Source organism: Pseudophryne corroboree, chromosome 4 (genome assembly GCF_028390025.1).
Source record: "Pseudophryne corroboree isolate aPseCor3 chromosome 4, aPseCor3.hap2, whole genome shotgun sequence".
Taxonomy (NCBI): Eukaryota; Metazoa; Chordata; class Amphibia; order Anura; family Myobatrachidae; genus Pseudophryne; species Pseudophryne corroboree.
The window spans coordinates 707,681,645-707,706,932 of record NC_086447.1 but is presented as its reverse complement, the minus strand read 5'-3'; the positions used below and the strand labels follow the sequence as shown (position 1 = coordinate 707,706,932).

At 42.4% G+C, this 25,288-nt stretch overlaps 1 protein-coding gene across 1 annotated transcript in view; it reads left to right on the top strand.

The window, feature by feature from the left end:
* Positions 1-25,288, top strand: part of LOC134910984 (proton-coupled folate transporter-like) — a 668,553-nt gene that overhangs the window by 632,386 nt on the left and 10,879 nt on the right. The window contains exons 9-11 of the mRNA XM_063919378.1: positions 5,753-5,826; positions 8,218-8,450; positions 23,317-23,639. Of these exons, the coding sequence (XP_063775448.1) occupies positions 5,753-5,826; positions 8,218-8,450; positions 23,317-23,639 (630 nt within the window). The remainder of the gene's footprint in view (positions 1-5,752; positions 5,827-8,217; positions 8,451-23,316; positions 23,640-25,288) is intronic.

Here is a 25,288-nt window from a genome sequence, read left to right as displayed (position 1 = left end):
TAGCCATGAACATAGGCCAGTGCGTCAGTCGTTCCTTGCCACTCCTTGTCGTAAATTACATATTGGCAAGTTTACATTTCTCCTCAGACGATTTAAATTTCTTTTTTTGGTCCTTTTTACTGAATTTTGGCATTTTGGATTTTACATGCCCTCTACTATCACACTGGGTATCAGCCTTGGCAGACGACGTTGATGGCATTTCATCGTCTACGTAATTGCTAGTGGCAGCAGCTTCAGCACTAGGAGGAAGTGGTTCTTCTTGATCTTTCCCTATTTTATCCTCAAAATTTTTGTTCTCCATTATTTTTTGGGAGTTATATGATACAATATGCGGCACAGGAATGACTGGAATGACTGATGGACAGGACACTACCACTGGTCTGATGCAGCACAACACAACAACACTGTAAGGGACTTGTAGTTGTTGTTATAATTATTATACGGCAGCAGTGGACATATAGCAGCACCGTATATCGTCACTGGAATGACTGATGAGACAGAACACTACCACTGGTCTGATGCAGCACAACACAACAACACTGTAAGGAACTTGTGGTTGTTGATATTATTATTCTATGGCAGCAGTGGACATATAGCAGCAGCGTATACCACTGTGACTGCCTCGTCACTGGAATGACTGATGAGACAGGACACTACCACTGGTCTGATGCAGCACAACACAACAACACTGTAAGGGACTTCTGGTTGTTGTTATTATTATTATACGGCAGCAGTGGACATATAGCAGAAGCGTATATCGTCACTGCAATGACTGATGAGACAGGACACTACCACTGGTCTGATGCAGCACAACACAACAACACTGTAAGGGACTTGTAGTTGTTGTTGTTATCATTATATTACAGCAGCAGTGGACATATAGCAACAGCGTATATCATCACTGGAATGACTGATGAACAGGACACTACCACTGGTCTGATGCAGCACAACACAACAACACTGTAAGGGACTTGTGGTTGTTGTTGTTATCATTATACTACAGCAGCAGTGGACATATAGCAGCAGCGTATACCACTGTGACTGCCTGGTCACTGGAATGACTGATGAGACAGGACACTACCACTGGTCTGATGTAGCACAACACAACACCACTTTATACAGCTACAGGGTCCTGACAGGAGGTTGAGCAAACAGTAGGATCACTGACTCCACACACGCGGCATTGCTTTTATAGAGGGCCTATGAAACTCCAGTGTGCAGGCACTGTCTGCTCTTATGTGCTGCTGAGACTGTGGAGTACGCAGACCCAGATGAGCACTGTACAGTGGATTCACCCCACACATCGCTTTCATTCAAGAAGGTCCGGTCTGTTCATGTGCTGATAAAATTACAGGAGACAGATGGGCACTGCAGGTGCTGCACTGTGCAGTATGATTTCTCCTCCAGCTCCCCTTCATTAATTAATTATTTATTAAGGGACAGAGCCTGCTGATTTAAAGTTGCTAGAAATTATATTTATTCACAGCCAGTGTCTGTATTGTCCTATTTACAGAGCAACTAATGTCTATTGATACTATAGGCTGTGAGTACGCTTATGTGGTCTGCAAGATTGCAGATGTGGGACACAGGAAATCCTTATAGTGGCTTCCTTTCCTTGAATGACATACTGTATAAGGGTTAACTAAGGTTAATATCTGTCACGATCCGGGTATCTGGACGCCATTACCTGCCGTTTAGGTGTCTTCTGAGACTGGCCCAGCGTTCCAAGTCCGGATCTCATCTGTGTCAACACTCTGCACATCCCTCCTGTCATTCTGAGACACTACCACAGCGGCGCCATGTTTGAATCCAACATGGCGTCTCCCGTCCTCCGCGGCCGTTACTGTGTTGTTGTTGCACGTTCTCAGAATCGTGTATCATGCCTGCCGCGGCCTCTGCTGCCCTCCAAGTGTCTCAGCATATAACTGTCATCTGGCGTCTCCTGTCCTCCGCGGCCGGCGCCGCCATTATCATTATGTTTGCACATTTCATTTCAAACCAGTTTTCCCTCCAGGTTCCAGCATGGGTGCAGCCATGTTGGATTTGATCACATGCTCCAATTCCTCCAATCCACCGTCTCTGGAATCTGCATAATTGCCCAGCCAATGCCTGCATAGCAGCAGGTATAAGTATCCTGTGTCTGGGCCAGATAGATGTCAGTGCTTTGAATGTCATACCTTGTTCCAGTCTCTCTCTCCTGTGGCTTGTTTCTCCAGGTTCCAGTTCCTGTCTCCAGCATCCACAAAGAGACCCGCACCTGCTTTCCATTCTGCAGGTGCAGCCTGACTCTACAGCCTTCTGTGGCTGTCCAGTTTCCAGCTATCTACTATCTGCTTCCAAGCAGCCAGCTTTCAACTGATTCCAGCTTCTACCAAACACCGGTGCTGATCCAGCGGATCCTATCTTACCAGCAGTATCCACTACCACCGGTAATCATCTATTAGCTATTCTGTTTCTACGCTCACTAGCATCTCACATCATTAACTCTGTGTTTATCACCTGGCTGGTTCCATCCAGCATCCATTCCGTGACTTTAGTACCTGGCTGATTCCATTCAGCATCCACCCTGTGTTTCATCACCTGGCTGATTCCACTTAGCATCCACTCCGTGTCTTACCACCTGGCTGGTTCCATCCAGCTGATACAGCAGCATACTCAAGTTACAGATTCACCTGCTACAACTACTGGCATGTTCCTCGGCTATTTCTACTACTACAACCAGGCCTGGTAAGGTGATTCCATCAAAGGACTTTTACATCTGTTCTAAACCTACCAGTGCTCTGAGAAACCTTCTATGGTTATGTGTTCCAGGAACTGTGTTATTTGCCACTGTCTTTGCTAAACCTTGAATACTGCTTGTTATCACACGGAGTCTGTTAATAAACTTTTATTTTGAATTTTAAACTGGTTGTCATGGTCACACCTTCGGGTAATCATTCTGCACTTACATGTCCAGGGGTCTGATTAAACCTCCCAGGTTTAATTTCATCTCAGCCCCTACAACTGAGGCTTCCTCCCGTCAGCCTAAACCCTCAGTTGTGACAATATCATTGCTCTAATCGATAATGGTTGTATTTTGACCTCTGCTTTTTTGGCATAAGGGATTGATCTGTTGTTAATTACAATGGTACATGCCCTTTATATGTGATATGTTCACATTTTTCACCACTGCACTTACCTACATTTTTTTTTATACTCTATTGTCTTGATGTGGTGATTTTAGGTCCTGCAATGCCTTTTGTGTAACAGGACTTAACTACTATCCGTACAGACAGTAGAAATTTCTTTTCACCTCTTCCCCAGGATTCTGTCTGCAGGAGTTTATCATTTCTGGTTCAATGCTTTGCAAACCAGGGACAGCAGAAGTGTTGTGACATAGACTAAAATCTTGTCCCTGTATCTATTCCACTTGAAAATCTGTACACTTACTCTATATGAATACAGTGGAATTGTATCTGTTATGTGCCTTTATTGGCAATATAATGTAATATATTGGCATAGTAGAATTATACCTGCACATTCCTAACATGTTGAAGACGGTTTATTTTTCGCCCTGTATTTACAATTTATGTGAATTATGCACTGTTGAGTATAATGTTTCATGTCCCGCCGATGTTACTTATTCACAATTTGACTAATGCACTTACCTATATGTGTGTGTGTATGTATATATATATATATATATATATATATATATATACAGGTTGAGTATCCCATATCCAAATATTCCGAAATACGGAATATTCCGAAATACGGACTCTTTTGAGTGAGAGTGAGATAGTGAAACCTTTGTTTTCTGATGGCTCAATGTACACAAACTTTGTTTAATACACAAAGTTAATAAAAATATTGTATTAAATGACCTTCAGGTTGTGTGTATAAGGTGTATATGAAACATAAATAAATTGTGTGACTAGACACACTTTGTTTAATGCACAAAGTAATAAAAAATATTGTCTAAAATTACCTTCAGGCTGTGTGTATAAGGTGTATATGCAACATAAATGCATTCTGTGCTTAGACTTAGGTCCCATCACCATGATATCTCATTATGGCATGCAATTATTCCGAAATACGGAAAAATCCGTTATCCAAAATACCTCTGGTCCCAAGCTTTTTGGATAAGGGATACTCAACCTGTAGTAACATAGTAACTAAGGTTGAAAAAAGACAATTGTCTATCGAGTTCAACCTATTTGTGGTCTCCTATGCAGTCTTATTATAGGACTATCTAACCCATTCTTAAAGGTGTTGACTGAGTCCGCTGTTACTACTCTCTCAGGCAGGGAATTCCAAACACGTATTGTCCTTACTGTGAAAAAACCTTTTCGCCTCAATGTGCGGAAACTCCTCTCCTCTAACCTAAGCGAGTGACCTTGTGTCCTTTGTGCTGATCTTATATATATATATATTATATACTGTATATGTTGTCCTGATGTACTCTCATCTAGAACATAGTGACATTAGGTCCTGCAGTGCATAATATATATAATAGGACCTACCCACAATCAGTATGGATGCAGAAAAGTCCACACTACTTTTCCTCCAGAGTTGTGTCTACAGTACCCTCTCATCCCAGGTTCAATGCTTTGCAAACCAGAGACAGCAGAGTGGTGTGACATGCATTACCATCCAGGCTCTTTTTTTTACTTCTATTTAATTACCTATTTACACAGCCGAACTGTGATTCTCACTAGAGCTAATTGGGTATATGAGACAACTTATTTACACTGGAGGACAAAATTACACACATATACATTGTTTAATTCGATTGCAGGGTCATATTTTCGTAAACCAGGCTCACTCTATCATCTATCAGGTTTGTGAGAGCACTATGGGCCTAATTCAGACCTGATCATAGCAGCAACATTGTTAGCAGATGGGCAAAACCATGTGCACTGCAGGGGTGGCAGATATACAGATAGAGCCATCTTTATTTTGGCCTTTAATAGGATTAACTGAACCAGGGCAGTTAGACTTAATCCCCTGCTCTAATGACTTAATCCCCTGATGTATTGTTCTCTCTGTATTGTATTGCAGCTGAGAACAATAGATGAAGGGCTTATGCAAATAAACCATGGTGTGCCTAGGTGCAGCAAAGAATCCAAGATAAATGTGGCTCCATCTGTAACATGTGCAGAGAGAGTTAGATTTGGGTGGGTTATATTCTTTCTGTGCATGGTAAATACTGGCTGCTTTATTTTAACACTGCAATTTAGATTTCCATTTGAACACACCACACCCAAATCTAACTCTCTTTGCACATGTTCTATCTGCCCCCTTCCCCCCTGCAGTGCACATGGTTTTGCCCATGTGCTAACAAAGTTGCTACTATGATCAGGTCTGAATTATGCCCTCTTTCTCCTATGTGAATTGAGACCAGTTGTGTTGACTCTTTGATCATCAGCACGAGATAATGGTTCACATTTACTTATGGGTGTTTACCATTTGAGGACCAGAACACTAAGCCAATATTAAATGCATGAATTAATTAATTTGAGTCTGGAACTATCGTGTTTGAGAGATACCGTGTTTGAGAAAACTCCTAAGAAATTTCACCTTAATAGCTCATTTGTGATACTATTTGTTAGACCTTTTGTTCACAAATTTTTTGCATTACTTAGATTCTGTACACCCTAGTATACTTCTTAGACATTTTCATTAAATGTTAGATGTTATTTCTAAACATCAGCCTTGGTATTTGTTATAAGAGTGCACTAGGAAAATTAGTGTCCTTTTTTTGTCCTTTAAGCCTCTGTACATGTCTTATGTATCTACAAAAACTCCTGGGAGCAATGCCAACCACTGTGCGGCCAAGCAATTGCAGTAAGTGACCAGCCTGTATGTTGGTTTCTAGAATTGTTTCATTCACCTATATTCCTTTGTATTTTCAATGAACTAGTGTGGACTCAACCTCCTCTTCATATATCCCCTACTCCAGCCCAGTGTTCCGTACCTCCCACCCCCATATCAATGTCCCTTTCTCATTCAGCCCAGTGCTCCCCTATATATCACACACTGCCCTTACCCATCACCTACTGCATTTTATCCTCTATCTGACATCACCCACTGCCTCTCCCTATCACCCACTGCCTGTCATCCTCTCCCCATCACACTCTACCTCACCCTCTACCTCTCCCCTGCATATCCCCATTACCCTCTTTCTCTCCTGTCACCCTCTGCCTCTTCAAGGCATCACCCTATCTCCATCACCCACTCCCTCTCACTTACTGCCTATCCCCATCACCTTTTCCTGCCAGCCACTGCCTCTCCATCTCCCACAATCTTTGTCAACTCTATCTTGTGTTACCCTCTCCCAGTCACCCATTACCTCTCCCCATCATCCTCTTCATCGCCTACTGCTTTCCCCTGGTGTCATCCACTGCCTTCCCCTGTCACCCATTCTCTGATGTCACCCACACCTCTCCCTGTTTTTAGAAAAGCAGTCTGAGATTGAGGAGCTGAGCAGTATTGTGCTAGTGTTCATTCTAGATACAGGGTGCTGATCATTTTATATGTGATGTATTGCTACAGTAACTGTATCAATACATCATGTATACAATTTTGCCCTTCAATATTAAAATATACCCTCCTCACTGATTAGCAGCCTGTACCTAATGTGAAAACTACTGTGTGCGGGAAGAGGGGTCAGGAGGTGGAAAAGAGGACTGTCACTCGTGGTCAAGAGTCTGGAAAGTGGAGCCTGTCTATGACTGCTGAAGCAAGTGGGCAAGGACTGAGAAGACAAAGGTTGCATGAGAGGGGGAGTGGGGTGAGGAGGCTGGCATAAGGGGAGTGGGTGAGGAGTTATGATGAAAATGATGGTGAGACATGTGGATAAGGAATTCTCTTTGAGGCCATGCCCCCTTTTTGCAAAAAGACACCCGCTTTCCCAGGGACATGTGCGCCTTAGTTTTTCTGACTGTATTTGAGATTATATACAATTTACATCTAACTACGCATGAGTCCCTCTTTGTGCAAATGCATAAAACGTAACTAAGGGCCAATATAAAGATAATGGAATGCAAATAACTTTTGTTCTTCAATAACTAAGTAAAAAACGTGGTATTAACTTGTATGATTCTCTTTTATATTTTTTGACACTTACATAGATAAACATTTGTAACCTTTGCTGTATTTGTTGTACTTGATACAATAAAAATAACTATAAATTGTAAAAGAAAAATAACTTTGCTATAATCTTTATATTGTGCATCTCATTTAAAGTATTAATTTATTATAACATGGTTATAATAAGTAGAGATGAGTGGGTTCGGATCTCAGAGAAACGAACCCCTCCGAACGTCATGCTCCGAGCCCGGATTCGAGTCTGGCTCGGGAGTTCCCGCCAGACTCGGAAACCAGAACAAGGCAAAATGTCATCATCCCGCTGTTGGATTCTTGTGGGTGTTGGATTCCATATAAACAGCTGCACATCTGCGCCATTTACACTCTGGACTTGGAGAGTGAGGGAGATAGACCGGCGTCTTCTCTGTAGGTGGTGGGGTCAGTGTGTGTTCTGTAGGGGTCCTGTTATGGGTGCTGGCCTGTCACTGTGCTGTCATGGGTGCTGTCCTGGCTATCACTGGTGTTTCATGTGCTGTTAGGGCTGCTGCAGCTGTACATGGGTGTTGCTGTCACTGTGTTGTACAGGGGGCAGGAGTAATGTCCTCCTGTATGCAGTCAAAATACAGGGGTACTGGCTGTAGAAAATCTGGGGTGCATTGAAAATAAATGTACACTGGCCCTGTCTTGTATACTGTAAAAATTCTGGGTAGCATTGAAAATAAATGTACACTGGCCCTGTCGTGTATGCTATAAAAATTATGGGGTGCAGTGAAAATCAATGTACACTGGTCCTGTATGCTGTAAAAATACAGGGGTGCTGTTAAAATAGAAGTACACTGGTCCTGTATGATGTAAAAATACAAGAGTACTGTTAAAATAATAGTACACTGAGCCTGTATTCTGTAAATATACAGGGGTGATGCTGTTAAAATAAAAGTACACTGGTCCTGTATGCTGTAAAAATACAGGGTGCTTTTGTTAAACTAAAAGTACACTGGTTCTGTGTGCTGTAAAAATACAGGTGTGCTGTTGTTAAAATAAAAGTACACTGGCCATGTTTGCTTTAAAATACAGGGGTGCAGTGAAAATAAATGAACACTGGCCTTGTCTTGTATGCTGTAAAATTACAGGGATGTTGTGAAAATACAGGGGTGCTGACACTGTCCATGGTTGCGATGTCTAGGTCTGACCTTCACAACGCTATATGGAAAGAGGAGACTCCTACCACCATTTGCCTGTCCTCTGCAAGGGCTGGGAGGACCACCGCCAGTCCAGTTGCTGATATTGAGATTGAGGATGTCACTGTAGACCAGGATGAGGAGGATATGGGTGTAGCTGGAGCTGCGGAGGAAGATGACTATGAGGATTCTGATGGTGATGTGGTTTGTTTGAATAAGGCACCAGTGGAGAAAGTTGTTGGCCATGGGATGAAAAAGCCCACTGTCTTGCCTGGGCAAAATACCAAAAAAAACCACCTGTTCGGTGTAAAATTGTTTCTCCCCAAATCCGGACAATAGGTGTCAAGCCATCTGTTGCTTTGTCAATCCATAAAAAGTAGGGGTAAGGATGTTAACCACCTAGGAATATCTTCCCTTATACGTCACCTGCAGCGCATTCATCATAAGTCGTCAAGTTCAGAAACTTTGGGTAATAGCATAAGCAGTCCACTGACACCTAAATGATGTGGATTGTTTGAATATTATTTCTCTGTGAGGATGAGGATGTAAACACTGAAGGAGGGGAATCTAAGGATGACATCTTGCCACTGTAGAGCCAGTTTGTGCAAGGAGAGATTAATTGCTTTTTTTTTGGTGGGGGCTCAAACAAACCAATAATTTCAGCCACAGTCGTGTGGCAGACTCTTTTCGCTGGAATGATTGGTTTGTTAAAGTGTGCATGTCCTGTTTATACAACATAAGGGTGGGTGGGAGGGCCCAAGGACTTTTCCATCTTGCACATCTTTTCTTTGCCACATCATTCCAGGGGTGTTGCCCTATATGGGGTGCTGCCTCTCTGCCCTATCAGTCCAGGACTGCTACCCCACTGCCATTTAAGTACAGGTTGAAATGGAAATTGATATTTTGACATAGTGTTTTTAAATAAAGTAGGGAGAGACCACATTTGTGGCTAAAGTTAGTGTGAATCAGAAGAGACTGAATCATAATTCAACGCAACTGCCGGAGAGGTAAAAGTGATATTTTCTGCTGGGGCATTAGAGAGAGGTTCTCAATTATTTCATGTTAGGCACTCACTCAAATTAATGGCTCCAATTTGTTAACCTTAATTTTGATTTATTATTGATATTCCACATTTTGGGATTATTTATTTAGAAGATGCAATTTGTTGTACAGGGATCTTCTATCGTAAGACCTTGTGGTGTTAGAAGAACAGAGTTTCAGTGATCTTGCATTGCATCAGCTTTCCATTGCACTGCAGCACTAGATAGGCCAGGAGCTCCTGTGAGGTACAAACAGTTTCTTAATAAGGCCCAGTATGGAGTCTAAAAATAAAATATGAATAAAATAAACAAGACACACAGGTATGCTCACATGTGTGAAACTGGGACACACAAGTATGCTCACATGCGTGTAACTGGAAGCTGTGAAAAACAAAGATAAGGCATCTGCCACAAAATAGGTAAAAATGGAAATAAAGAAACCCACTAGATATTCACAAAATAAGTCTCCAGACTCCATGGAGGGGAAAATATCCAATCTTGATCCTGTGGTATACACCAGTTTATTTGCATCCCAGCATTAAATCCGAGAATGTCTTAATCCCTGAACATGAAAGAGGTACAATTTTGGATGCTTTGGCCCCTAGTTTTTCAGTTTGTCCAGTAATGTGGTAATTAATAATTATATATATGCTTGGTTGAAGTCCGTTCTGTTCCACACCAATATAAGAGTGGAGGTGAAAGCTTGTGTGGTGTTCCTGATTGCGTGTGCCGCTCTAATTTTTGATCACCTTCTTGACACTGTCCTCTTCCTCTTGCCTCTTCTCATAATGTGAAAAGTCATCAAAGAAGGAGGTGGTATGTTTGTAGCTAGCTATGATTCGGAGAACTTCACAAGCTTTTTCCAGGGGGACCACCTGTCGCTGAAATGATGGGTCTATTAAACTGTCCATGTCCTGTTTAAACAACATATGGGTGGGTGGAAGTGCCTGGGTGGGCGGGATAACCCAAGACAATTCCATCTTGCACCTCTTTTTTTTCTATGCATTATGTGCTATTTGGGGCCTAGTTATTAAAACTGCCATCCTGTCTGCCACTGTATTGCCACTCCTAGATGGGCCAGGTGTTTTTGCCGCCCACTTGTGTCACTTAGCTTAGTCATTCGGCGACCTCGGTGCAACCTTTTGGCCTAAAAACAATATTGTAAGGTGTTTAGAATAGACTGGAAATGAGTGGAAATTAATGTTATTGAGGCTAATAATACTGTATGATCAAAATTACCCTCAAATTCTGTGATTTTAGCTGTTTTTATGTTTTTTTCAAAAATCATCCGAAACCAAAACCTGAAAGGGTGGTTTTGGCTAAATGAATTCAGTTCCAAAACACAAGCGGGGATCCAGATCCAAAACCAAAACCAAAACACAAAACCCGAAAAGTGTCCGCTGCACATCTCTAATAACCAGTAGTAAACAAACCATCTCTTTTGAAACAGTCTTTGAACTATGGAGTCATTTCAGCACTATAAGGAATGTAACAAAAATTGCAAAAAGGAAATAAGAGCGGCTAAAGTAGAAACTGAAAAACTAGTAGCAAAGGAAAGCAAAGCGAATCCCAAAAAATTCTTTAAATACATTAATAGCAAGAGATTAAAGAAGGAGAGTATAGGCCCTTTAAAAGACAAGTTGGGAGTCTTAAGCAAAAATGATAATGACATAGCGGACACACTAAATGAGTTTTTTTCAACAGTATTCACTAGAGAGGACCCAATTCAGGGACTGACACACAATCTCAATAATGAGAATATCACACTGATAGGTACTTATTTAAGCGAGGAAGTAGTCTGTGACCGATTAAAACATTTAAAGATTAATAAATCACCAGGGCCCGATGGTATTCATCCAAGGGTTCTAATGGAGCTTCACTCTGAACTGGCAAAACCGCTATCTTTGATCTTTGAGGATTCAGTTATATCAGGTATGGTTCCCAAAGACTGGCGTATAGCGGAAATAGTGCCTATATTCAAAAAGGGAAGTAAAGCTGAACCAGGTAATTATAGACCAGTTAGTCTTACATCTATAGTGGGGAAAGTATTGGAAGGTATTCTAAGAGATAGTATTCAGAAGTTCCTTGAAACCAATAAGGTCATTAAAAGGAATCAACATGGGTTTATGAAGGACAGATCCTGTCAAACCAACTTACTTGGCTTTTATGAAACAGTAAGCGCAAACCTAGATCAGGGTAAAGACGTGGATGTAATCTTTTTAGACTTTGCCAAAGCGTTCGATACTGTACCACACATGAGACTTATCTACAAGCTACAAAAATCAGGGCTAGGAAGCACAATATGCACTTGGGTCAAAAACTGGTTAAATAATAGGAAGCAGCGCGTTGTGGTTAATGGATCTTTTTCAACTTGGACTGAAGTGCTAAGTGGTGTGCCGCAAGGCTCAGTATTAGGACCGCTATTGTTCAATATTTTCATTAACGACCTAACAGAAGGTCTAGAGAGCATGGTGTCAATTTTTGCAGATGATACCAAATTGTGTAAGGCTATAAATACAGAGGAGGATGCCGAGTCTCTTCAGAACGACTTAGTTAAATTAGAAGCATGGGCAGCCAAATGGAGAATGCGCTTCAACACAGACAAGTGTAAGGTAATGCACTGTGGTAACAAGAACAAAAATTACACCTACCTACTAAATGGGGTAAAATTAGGGGATTCTGTACTGGAAAAGGACTTAGGTGTCCTCATAGATAGCAAGCTAAGCAGTAGTACCCAAAGTAGGACTGCAGCAAAGAAGGCTAATAAGATATTAGCATGCATAAAACGGGGTATTGATGCTAAGGACGAGAGTATTATACTCCCGTTATATAAATCACTAGTGAGGCCACACCTTGAATACTGTGTACAATTCTGGGCACCGTACTACAAAAAGGATATCCTGGAGCTTGAAAAGGTACAGAGGAGGGCGACCAAACTAATTAAGGGCATGGAGACGATGGAATACAAGGAAAGGCTTGAAAGACTAAGCATATTTACATTGGAAAAGCGGAGACTAAGAGGGGATATGATCAACATCTACAAATATATAAGGGGACAATACACAGAGCTTGCGCGGGACCTGTTTTTGGTTAGATCAACACAGAGGACTTGTGGACACTCGCTCAGGTTAGAGGAGAGGAGATTCCGCACAATACGGCGTAAAGGCTTTTTCACGGTAAGGACAATACGTGTTTGGAATTCCCTGCCCGAGGGAGTTGTAATGGCGGAATCTGTCAACACCTTTAAGAATGGGTTAGATAAATTCCTATTGGATAAGGATATCCAGGGGTATGGTGCATAGTCATGCATTATAGTTACTATAAATAGGGATAAAATGCAATGGCTGACAGCAGCATCAGTCAGAAATTTTAGTCAAATCATCATGCATAGGACACCACAAATAGGTTGAACTCGATGGACAATTGTCTTTTTTCAACCTCAGATACTATGTTACTATGTTACTATGTTACATGTCAGTAATTGTTGGCAGGTCCTTCAGTCCGGACCAGATGTCAGCTTTCGCTTCTGACTGCCCTGCATCACTGCCAGCGGGTGGGCTAGGAAATCTTATCCTTTTCCTTGCAGGCCCAGTGGCAGGAGACATTGAAGGACGAGCTGTTGACGGGTCACGTTCCGCTTGAGTTGACAATTTACTAACCAGTAGGTCTTTGCACCTCTGCACACTTGTGTCTCCTGGAAAGAGAGATACAATGTAGGCTTTAAACCTAGGATCGAGCATGGTGGCCAAAATGTAGGGCTCTGATTTCAACAGATTGACCACCCTTGAATCCTGGCAAAGTGAATGAAGGGCTCCATCCACAAGTCCCACATACTTTGCGGAATCATTCCGTATTAGCTCCTCCTTCAATTTCTCCAGCTGCTTCTGCAAAAGCCTGATGAGGGGAATGGCCTCACTCAAGCTGGCAGTGTCTGAACTGACTTCATGTGTGGCAAGTTTGAAGGGTTAGAGAAACTTGCACAAGACGAAAATCATTCTCCACTGCACTTTAGTCAGGTGCATTACCCCTCCTTTGCCTATATCGTAGGTGGATGTATAGGCTTGAATGGCCTTTTGCTGCTCCTCCATCCTCTGAAGCATATAGAGTGTTGAATTCCACCTCGTTACCCACTCTTACTTCAGTTGATGGCGGGGCAGGTTCAGGAGTGTTTGCTGACGCTCCAGTCTTCGGCACGCAGTGGCAGAATGCCAAAAGTGGCCCGCAATTTTTCAGGCCAACGACAGCATCTCCTGCACACCCGTCATTTAAACAAAAAATTCTGCTCCACCAAATTAATTGTATGTGCAAAACATGGGAAGTGCTGGAATTTTCTCAGATGTAATGCACGCACAATATTGGCGGCATTGTCCGATATGACAAATACCCAGGAGAGTTCAATTGGGATAAGCCATTCTGCGATGATGTTCCTCAGTTTCCGTAAGAGGTTGTCAGCTGTGTGCCTCTTAAGGAAAGTGGTGATACATAGCGTAGCCTGCCTAGGAACGAGTTGGCATTTGTGAGATGCTGCTACTGGTGTCGCTGTTTTTGTTGCTGCAGGAGGCCATACATCTACCCAGTGGGCTGTTACAGTCATATAGTCGTTAGTCTGCCCTGTTCCACTTGTCCACATGTCTGTGGTTAAGTGGACACTGGAAACAACTGCATTTTGTAGGACACTGGTGACTCTTTTTCTGACGTCTGTGTACATTCTCGGCATTGCCTGCCTAGAGAAGTGGAACCTAGATGGGATTTGATACCAGGGACACAGTACCTCAAACAATTCTCTAAGTCCCACTGAACTAATGGTGGATACCAAACGAACGTCATACACCAACATAGCTGTCAAGGCCTTAGTTATCCGCTTTGCAAAAGGATGACTGCTATCATATTTTATCTTCCTCACAAAGGACTGTTGGACAGTCAATTGCCTACTGGAAATAGTACAAGTGGTATTCTGACTTCCCCTCTGGGATGACGATCCACTCCCAGCAGCAACAACAGCAGCGGCAGCAACAGCATGTGTACCACTCAAGGATCCTACAGAGGAATACTGGTTAGGAGAGGACTACTCAGTCTTGACATTGACATGGCCTGCAGGAATACTGACTGAGGAGAAACTTGACATTGAGGGAGTTGGTGGTGTGGCTCGCAGGAGCTTGGGTACAGGAGAAAGAAGTAATTTAGGTGTCAGTGGACTGCTTACGCTCTTATCCAAAGTTTCACAACTTGACACTGACTTCTAATGAATGCACAGCAGGTGACGTATAAGGGAGGCTGTTCCTAGGTGGTTAACATCCTTACCCCTACTTATTACAGATTGACAGAGGCAACAGATGGCTTGACACCTGTTGTCCGTATTTGTGGAGAAATAATTCCACACCGATGAGGTGGCTTTTTTGTTTTTTTGCCCAGGCATCACAATGGGCTTCTTTATCCCAAGGTCAACAGGTGTCTCCCCCGGTGCCTGACTTAAACAAACTACATCACCATCAGAATCCTCATCGTCAATTTCTTCCTCAGCACCAACAACACCCATATCCTCATCCTGGTGTTCTTCAATAGTGACATCTTCAATTTGAATATCAGGAACTGGACTGTGGGTGCTCCTTCCAGCACTTGCAAGGGGCGTGCAAATGGTGGAAGGAGCCACCTCTTCCCATCCAGTGTTGGGAAGGTCAGGCATCGCAACTGCCGACACACTTGGACTTTCCTTGGGGATTTGTGATACCATCTCAGAACGCACAGTTCTTTTCTGTGCTCTTTCCAGCTTAACTCTTTTAATTGTTCTAGCTGGAGGATAAGGGCTTCCATCGTCATGTGAAGCTGAACCACTAGCCATGAACATAGGCCAGTGCGTCAGTCGTTCCTTGCCACTCCTTGTCGTAAATTACATATTGGCAAGTTTACATTTCTCCTCAGACGATTTAAATTTCTTTTTTTGGTCCTTTTTACTGAATTTTGGCATTTTGGATTTTACATGCCCTCTACTATCACACTGGGTATCAGCCTTGGCAGACGACGTTGATGGCATTTCATCGTCTACGTAATTGCTAGTGGCAGCAGCTTCAGCACTAGGAGGAAGTGGTTCTTCTTGATCTTTCCCTATTTTATCCTCAAAATTTTTGTTCTCCATTATTTTTTGGGAGTTATATGATACAATATGCGGCACAGGAATGACTGGAATGACTGATGGACAGGACACTACCACTGGTCTGATGCAGCACAACACAACAACACTGTAAGGGACTTGTAGTTGTTGTTATAATTATTATACGGCAGCAGTGGACATATAGCAGCACCGTATATCGTCACTGGAATGACTGATGAGACAGAACACTACCACTGGTCTGATGCAGCACAACACAACAACACTGTAAGGAACTTGTGGTTGTTGATATTATTATTCTATGGCAGCAGTGGACATATAGCAGCAGCGTATACCACTGTGACTGCCTCGTCACTGGAATGACTGATGAGACAGGACACTACCACTGGTCTGATGCAGCACAACACAACAACACTGTAAGGGACTTCTGGTTGTTGTTATTATTATTATACGGCAGCAGTGGACATATAGCAGAAGCGTATATCGTCACTGCAATGACTGATGAGACAGGACACTACCACTGGTCTGATGCAGCACAACACAACAACACTGTAAGGGACTTGTAGTTGTTGTTGTTATCATTATATTACAGCAGCAGTGGACATATAGCAACAGCGTATATCATCACTGGAATGACTGATGAACAGGACACTACCACTGGTCTGATGCAGCACAACACAACAACACTGTAAGGGACTTGTGGTTGTTGTTGTTATCATTATACTACAGCAGCAGTGGACATATAGCAGCAGCGTATACCACTGTGACTGCCTGGTCACTGGAATGACTGATGAGACAGGACACTACCACTGGTCTGATGTAGCACAACACAACACCACTTTATACAGCTACAGGGTCCTGACAGGAGGTTGAGCAAACAGTAGGATCACTGACTCCACACACGCGGCATTGCTTTTATAGAGGGCCTATGAAACTCCAGTGTGCAGGCACTGTCTGCTCTTATGTGCTGCTGAGACTGTGGAGTACGCAGACCCAGATGAGCACTGTACAGTGGATTCACCCCACACATCGCTTTCATTCAAGAAGGTCCGGTCTGTTCATGTGCTGATAAAATTACAGGAGACAGATGGGCACTGCAGGTGCTGCACTGTGCAGTATGATTTCTCCTCCAGCTCCCCTTCATTAATTAATTATTTATTAAGGGACAGAGCCTGCTGATTTAAAGTTGCTAGAAATTATATTTATTCACAGCCAGTGTCTGTATTGTCCTATTTACAGAGCAACTAATGTCTATTGATACTATAGGCTGTGAGTACGCTTATGTGGTCTGCAAGATTGCAGATGTGGGACACAGGAAATCCTTATAGTGGCTTCCTTTCCTTGAATGACATACTGTATAAGGGTTAACTAAGGTTAATATCTGTCACGATCCGGGTATCTGGACGCCATTACCTGCCGTTTAGGTGTCTTCTGAGACTGGCCCAGCGTTCCAAGTCCGGATCTCATCTGTGTCAACACTCTGCACATCCCTCCTGTCATTCTGAGACACTACCACAGCGGCGCCATGTTTGAATCCAACATGGCGTCTCCCGTCCTCCGCGGCCGTTACTGTGTTGTTGTTGCAGGTTCTCAGAATCGTGTATCATGCCTGCCGCGGCCTCTGCTGCCCTCCAAGTGTCTCAGCATATAACTGTCATCTGGCGTCTCCTGTCCTCCGCGGCCGGCGCCGCCATTATCATTATGTTTGCACATTTCATTTCAAACCAGTTTTCCCTCCAGGTTCCAGCATGGGTGCAGCCATGTTGGATTTGATCACATGCTCCAATTCCTCCAATCCACCGTCTCTGGAATCTGCATAATTGCCCAGCCAATGCCTGCATAGCAGCAGGTATAAGTATCCTGTGTCTGGGCCAGATAGATGTCAGTGCTTTGAATGTCATACCTTGTTCCAGTCTCTCTCTCCTGTGGCTTGTTTCTCCAGGTTCCAGTTCCTGTCTCCAGCATCCACAAAGAGACCCGCACCTGCTTTCCATTCTGCAGGTGCAGCCTGACTCTACAGCCTTCTGTGGCTGTCCAGTTTCCAGCTATCTACTATCTGCTTCCAAGCAGCCAGCTTTCAACTGATTCCAGCTTCTACCAAACACCGGTGCTGATCCAGCGGATCCTATCTTACCAGCAGTATCCACTACCACCGGTAATCATCTATTAGCTATTCTGTTTCTACGCTCACTAGCATCTCACATCATTAACTCTGTGTTTATCACCTGGCTGGTTCCATCCAGCATCCATTCCGTGACTTTAGTACCTGGCTGATTCCATTCAGCATCCACCCTGTGTTTCATCACCTGGCTGATTCCACTTAGCATCCACTCCGTGTCTTACCACCTGGCTGGTTCCATCCAGCTGATACAGCAGCATACTCAAGTTACAGATTCACCTGCTACAACTACTGGCATGTTCCTCGGCTATTTCTACTACTACAACCAGGCCTGGTAAGGTGATTCCATCAAAGGACTTTTACATCTGTTCTAAACCTACCAGTGCTCTGAGAAACCTTCTATGGTTATGTGTTCCAGGAACTGTGTTATTTGCCACTGTCTTTGCTAAACCTTGAATACTGCTTGTTATCACACGGAGTCTGTTAATAAACTTTTATTTTGAATTTTAAACTGGTTGTCATGGTCACACCTTCGGGTAATCATTCTGCACTTACATGTCCAGGGGTCTGATTAAACCTCCCAGGTTTAATTTCATCTCAGCCCCTACAACTGAGGCTTCCTCCCGTCAGCCTAAACCCTCAGTTGTGACAATATCATTGCTCTAATCGATAATGGTTGTATTTTGACCTCTGCTTTTTTGGCATAAGGGATTGATCTGTTGTTAATTACAATGGTACATGCCCTTTATATGTGATATGTTCACATTTTTCACCACTGCACTTACCTACATTTTTTTTTATACTCTATTGTCTTGATGTGGTGATTTTAGGTCCTGCAATGCCTTTTGTGTAACAGGACTTAACTACTATCCGTACAGACAGTAGAAATTTCTTTTCACCTCTTCCCCAGGATTCTGTCTGCAGGAGTTTATCATTTCTGGTTCAATGCTTTGCAAACCAGGGACAGCAGAAGTGTTGTGACATAGACTAAAATCTTGTCCCTGTATCTATTCCACTTGAAAATCTGTACACTTACTCTATATGAATACAGTGGAATTGTATCTGTTATGTGCCTTTATTGGCAATATAATGTAATATATTGGCATAGTAGAATTATACCTGCACATTCCTAACATGTTGAAGACGGTTTATTTTTCGCCCTGTATTTACAATTTATGTGAATTATGCACTGTTGAGTATAATGTTTCATGTCCCGCCGATGTTACTTATTCACAATTTGACTAATGCACTTACCTATATGTGTGTGTGTATGTATATATATATATATATATATATATATATATATACAGGTTGAGTATCCCATATCCAAATATTCCGAAATACGGAATATTCCGAAATACGGACTCTTTTGAGTGAGAGTGAGATAGTGAAACCTTTGTTTTCTGATGGCTCAATGTACACAAACTTTGTTTAATACACAAAGTTAATAAAAATATTGTATTAAATGACCTTCAGGTTGTGTGTATAAGGTGTATATGAAACATAAATAAATTGTGTGACTAGACACACTTTGTTTAATGCACAAAGTAATAAAAAATATTGTCTAAAATTACCTTCAGGCTGTGTGTATAAGGTGTATATGCAACATAAATGCATTCTGTGCTTAGACTTAGGTCCCATCACCATGATATCTCATTATGGCATGCAATTATTCCGAAATACGGAAAAATCCGTTATCCAAAATACCTCTGGTCCCAAGCTTTTTGGATAAGGGATACTCAACCTGTAGTAACATAGTAACTAAGGTTGAAAAAAGACAATTGTCTATCGAGTTCAACCTATTTGTGGTCTCCTATGCAGTCTTATTATAGGACTATCTAACCCATTCTTAAAGGTGTTGACTGAGTCCGCTGTTACTACTCTCTCAGGCAGGGAATTCCAAACACGTATTGTCCTTACTGTGAAAAAACCTTTTCGCCTCAATGTGCGGAAACTCCTCTCCTCTAACCTAAGCGAGTGACCTTGTGTCCTTTGTGCTGATCTTATATATATATATATTATATACTGTATATGTTGTCCTGATGTACTCTCATCTAGAACATAGTGACATTAGGTCCTGCAGTGCATAATATATATAATAGGACCTACCCACAATCAGTATGGATGCAGAAAAGTCCACACTACTTTTCCTCCAGAGTTGTGTCTACAGTACCCTCTCATCCCAGGTTCAATGCTTTGCAAACCAGAGACAGCAGAGTGGTGTGACATGCATTACCATCCAGGCTCTTTTTTTTACTTCTATTTAATTACCTATTTACACAGCCGAACTGTGATTCTCACTAGAGCTAATTGGGTATATGAGACAACTTATTTACACTGGAGGACAAAATTACACACATATACATTGTTTAATTCGATTGCAGGGTCATATTTTCGTAAACCAGGCTCACTCTATCATCTATCAGGTTTGTGAGAGCACTATGGGCCTAATTCAGACCTGATCATAGCAGCAACATTGTTAGCAGATGGGCAAAACCATGTGCACTGCAGGGGTGGCAGATATACAGATAGAGCCATCTTTATTTTGGCCTTTAATAGGATTAACTGAACCAGGGCAGTTAGACTTAATCCCCTGCTCTAATGACTTAATCCCCTGATGTATTGTTCTCTCTGTATTGTATTGCAGCTGAGAACAATAGATGAAGGGCTTATGCAAATAAACCATGGTGTGCCTAGGTGCAGCAAAGAATCCAAGATAAATGTGGCTCCATCTGTAACATGTGCAGAGAGAGTTAGATTTGGGTGGGTTATATTCTTTCTGTGCATGGTAAATACTGGCTGCTTTATTTTAACACTGCAATTTAGATTTCCATTTGAACACACCACACCCAAATCTAACTCTCTTTGCACATGTTCTATCTGCCCCCTTCCCCCCTGCAGTGCACATGGTTTTGCCCATGTGCTAACAAAGTTGCTACTATGATCAGGTCTGAATTATGCCCTCTTTCTCCTATGTGAATTGAGACCAGTTGTGTTGACTCTTTGATCATCAGCACGAGATAATGGTTCACATTTACTTATGGGTGTTTACCATTTGAGGACCAGAACACTAAGCCAATATTAAATGCATGAATTAATTAATTTGAGTCTGGAACTATCGTGTTTGAGAGATACCGTGTTTGAGAAAACTCCTAAGAAATTTCACCTTAATAGCTCATTTGTGATACTATTTGTTAGACCTTTTGTTCACAAATTTTTTGCATTACTTAGATTCTGTACACCCTAGTATACTTCTTAGACATTTTCATTAAATGTTAGATGTTATTTCTAAACATCAGCCTTGGTATTTGTTATAAGAGTGCACTAGGAAAATTAGTGTCCTTTTTTTGTCCTTTAAGCCTCTGTACATGTCTTATGTATCTACAAAAACTCCTGGGAGCAATGCCAACCACTGTGCGGCCAAGCAATTGCAGTAAGTGACCAGCCTGTATGTTGGTTTCTAGAATTGTTTCATTCACCTATATTCCTTTGTATTTTCAATGAACTAGTGTGGACTCAACCTCCTCTTCATATATCCCCTACTCCAGCCCAGTGTTCCGTACCTCCCACCCCCATATCAATGTCCCTTTCTCATTCAGCCCAGTGCTCCCCTATATATCACACACTGCCCTTACCCATCACCTACTGCATTTTATCCTCTATCTGACATCACCCACTGCCTCTCCCTATCACCCACTGCCTGTCATCCTCTCCCCATCACACTCTACCTCACCCTCTACCTCTCCCCTGCATATCCCCATTACCCTCTTTCTCTCCTGTCACCCTCTGCCTCTTCAAGGCATCACCCTATCTCCATCACCCACTCCCTCTCACTTACTGCCTATCCCCATCACCTTTTCCTGCCAGCCACTGCCTCTCCATCTCCCACAATCTTTGTCAACTCTATCTTGTGTTACCCTCTCCCAGTCACCCATTACCTCTCCCCATCATCCTCTTCATCGCCTACTGCTTTCCCCTGGTGTCATCCACTGCCTTCCCCTGTCACCCATTCTCTGATGTCACCCACACCTCTCCCTGTTTTTAGAAAAGCAGTCTGAGATTGAGGAGCTGAGCAGTATTGTGCTAGTGTTCATTCTAGATACAGGGTGCTGATCATTTTATATGTGATGTATTGCTACAGTAACTGTATCAATACATCATGTATACAATTTTGCCCTTCAATATTAAAATATACCCTCCTCACTGATTAGCAGCCTGTACCTAATGTGAAAACTACTGTGTGCGGGAAGAGGGGTCAGGAGGTGGAAAAGAGGACTGTCACTCGTGGTCAAGAGTCTGGAAAGTGGAGCCTGTCTATGACTGCTGAAGCAAGTGGGCAAGGACTGAGAAGACAAAGGTTGCATGAGAGGGGGAGTGGGGTGAGGAGGCTGGCATAAGGGGAGTGGGTGAGGAGTTATGATGAAAATGATGGTGAGACATGTGGATAAGGAATTCTCTTTGAGGCCATGCCCCCTTTTTGCAAAAAGACACCCGCTTTCCCAGGGACATGTGCGCCTTAGTTTTTCTGACTGTATTTGAGATTATATACAATTTACATCTAACTACGCATGAGTCCCTCTTTGTGCAAATGCATAAAACGTAACTAAGGGCCAATATAAAGATAATGGAATGCAAATAACTTTTGTTCTTCAATAACTAAGTAAAAAACGTGGTATTAACTTGTATGATTCTCTTTTATATTTTTTGACACTTACATAGATAAACATTTGTAACCTTTGCTGTATTTGTTGTACTTGATACAATAAAAATAACTATAAATTGTAAAAGAAAAATAACTTTGCTATAATCTTTATATTGTGCATCTCATTTAAAGTATTAATTTATTATAACATGGTTATAATAAGTAGAGATGAGTGGGTTCGGATCTCAGAGAAACGAACCCCTCCGAACGTCATGCTCCGAGCCCGGATTCGAGTCTGGCTCGGGAGTTCCCGCCAGACTCGGAAACCAGAACAAGGCAAAATGTCATCATCCCGCTGTTGGATTCTTGTGGGTGTTGGATTCCATATAAACAGCTGCACATCTGCGCCATTTACACTCTGGACTTGGAGAGTGAGGGAGATAGACCGGCGTCTTCTCTGTAGGTGGTGGGGTCAGTGTGTGTTCTGTAGGGGTCCTGTTATGGGTGCTGGCCTGTCACTGTGCTGTCATGGGTGCTGTCCTGGCTATCACTGGTGTTTCATGTGCTGTTAGGGCTGCTGCAGCTGTACATGGGTGTTGCTGTCACTGTGTTGTACAGGGGGCAGGAGTAATGTCCTCCTGTATGCAGTCAAAATACAGGGGTACTGGCTGTAGAAAATCTGGGGTGCATTGAAAATAAATGTACACTGGCCCTGTCTTGTATACTGTAAAAATTCTGGGTAGCATTGAAAATAAATGTACACTGGCCCTGTCGTGTATGCTATAAAAATTATGGGGTGCAGTGAAAATCAATGTACACTGGTCCTGTATGCTGTAAAAATACAGGGGTGCTGTTAAAATAGAAGTACACTGGTCCTGTATGATGTAAAAATACAAGAGTACTGTTAAAATAATAGTACACTGAGCCTGTATTCTGTAAATATACAGGGGTGATGCTGTTAAAATAAAAGTACACTGGTCCTGTATGCTGTAAAAATACAGGGTGCTTTTGTTAAACTAAAAGTACACTGGTTCTGTGTGCTGTAAAAATACAGGTGTGCTGTTGTTAAAATAAAAGTACACTGGCCATGTTTGCTTTAAAATACAGGGGTGCAGTGAAAATAAATGAACACTGGCCTTGTCTTGTATGCTGTAAAATTACAGGGATGTTGTGAAAATACAGGGGTGCTGACACTGTCCATGGTTGCGATGTCTAGGCCTGACCTTCACAACGCTATATGGAAAGAGGAGACTCCTACCACCATTTGCCTGTCCTCTGCAAGGGCTGGGAGGACCACCGCCAGTCCAGTTGCTGATATTGAGATTGAGGATGTCACTGTAGACCAGGATGAGGAGGATATGGGTGTAGCTGGAGCTGCGGAGGAAGATGACTATGAGGATTCTGATGGTGATGTGGTTTGTTTGAATAAGGCACCAGTGGAGAAAGTTGTTGGCCATGGGATGAAAAAGCCCACTGTCTTGCCTGGGCAAAATACCAAAAAAAACCACCTGTTCGGTGTAAAATTGTTTCTCCCCAAATCCGGACAATAGGTGTCAAGCCATCTGTTGCTTTGTCAATCCATAAAAAGTAGGGGTAAGGATGTTAACCACCTAGGAATATCTTCCCTTATACGTCACCTGCAGCGCATTCATCATAAGTCGTCAAGTTCAGAAACTTTGGGTAATAGCATAAGCAGTCCACTGACACCTAAATGATGTGGATTGTTTGAATATTATTTCTCTGTGAGGATGAGGATGTAAACACTGAAGGAGGGGAATCTAAGGATGACATCTTGCCACTGTAGAGCCAGTTTGTGCAAGGAGAGATTAATTGCTTTTTTTTTGGTGGGGGCTCAAACAAACCAATAATTTCAGCCACAGTCGTGTGGCAGACTCTTTTCGCTGGAATGATTGGTTTGTTAAAGTGTGCATGTCCTGTTTATACAACATAAGGGTGGGTGGGAGGGCCCAAGGACTTTTCCATCTTGCACATCTTTTCTTTGCCACATCATTCCAGGGGTGTTGCCCTATATGGGGTGCTGCCTCTCTGCCCTATCAGTCCAGGACTGCTACCCCACTGCCATTTAAGTACAGGTTGAAATGGAAATTGATATTTTGACATAGTGTTTTTAAATAAAGTAGGGAGAGACCACATTTGTGGCTAAAGTTAGTGTGAATCAGAAGAGACTGAATCATAATTCAACGCAACTGCCGGAGAGGTAAAAGTGATATTTTCTGCTGGGGCATTAGAGAGAGGTTCTCAATTATTTCATGTTAGGCACTCACTCAAATTAATGGCTCCAATTTGTTAACCTTAATTTTGATTTATTATTGATATTCCACATTTTGGGATTATTTATTTAGAAGATGCAATTTGTTGTACAGGGATCTTCTATCGTAAGACCTTGTGGTGTTAGAAGAACAGAGTTTCAGTGATCTTGCATTGCATCAGCTTTCCATTGCACTGCAGCACTAGATAGGCCAGGAGCTCCTGTGAGGTACAAACAGTTTCTTAATAAGGCCCAGTATGGAGTCTAAAAATAAAATATGAATAAAATAAACAAGACACACAGGTATGCTCACATGTGTGAAACTGGGACACACAAGTATGCTCACATGCGTGTAACTGGAAGCTGTGAAAAACAAAGATAAGGCATCTGCCACAAAATAGGTAAAAATGGAAATAAAGAAACCCACTAGATATTCACAAAATAAGTCTCCAGACTCCATGGAGGGGAAAATATCCAATCTTGATCCTGTGGTATACACCAGTTTATTTGCATCCCAGCATTAAATCCGAGAATGTCTTAATCCCTGAACATGAAAGAGGTACAATTTTGGATGCTTTGGCCCCTAGTTTTTCAGTTTGTCCAGTAATGTGGTAATTAATAATTATATATATGCTTGGTTGAAGTCCGTTCTGTTCCACACCAATATAAGAGTGGAGGTGAAAGCTTGTGTGGTGTTCCTGATTGCGTGTGCCGCTCTAATTTTTGATCACCTTCTTGACACTGTCCTCTTCCTCTTGCCTCTTCTCATAATGTGAAAAGTCATCAAAGAAGGAGGTGGTATGTTTGTAGCTAGCTATGATTCGGAGAACTTCACAAGCTTTTTCCAGGGGGACCACCTGTCGCTG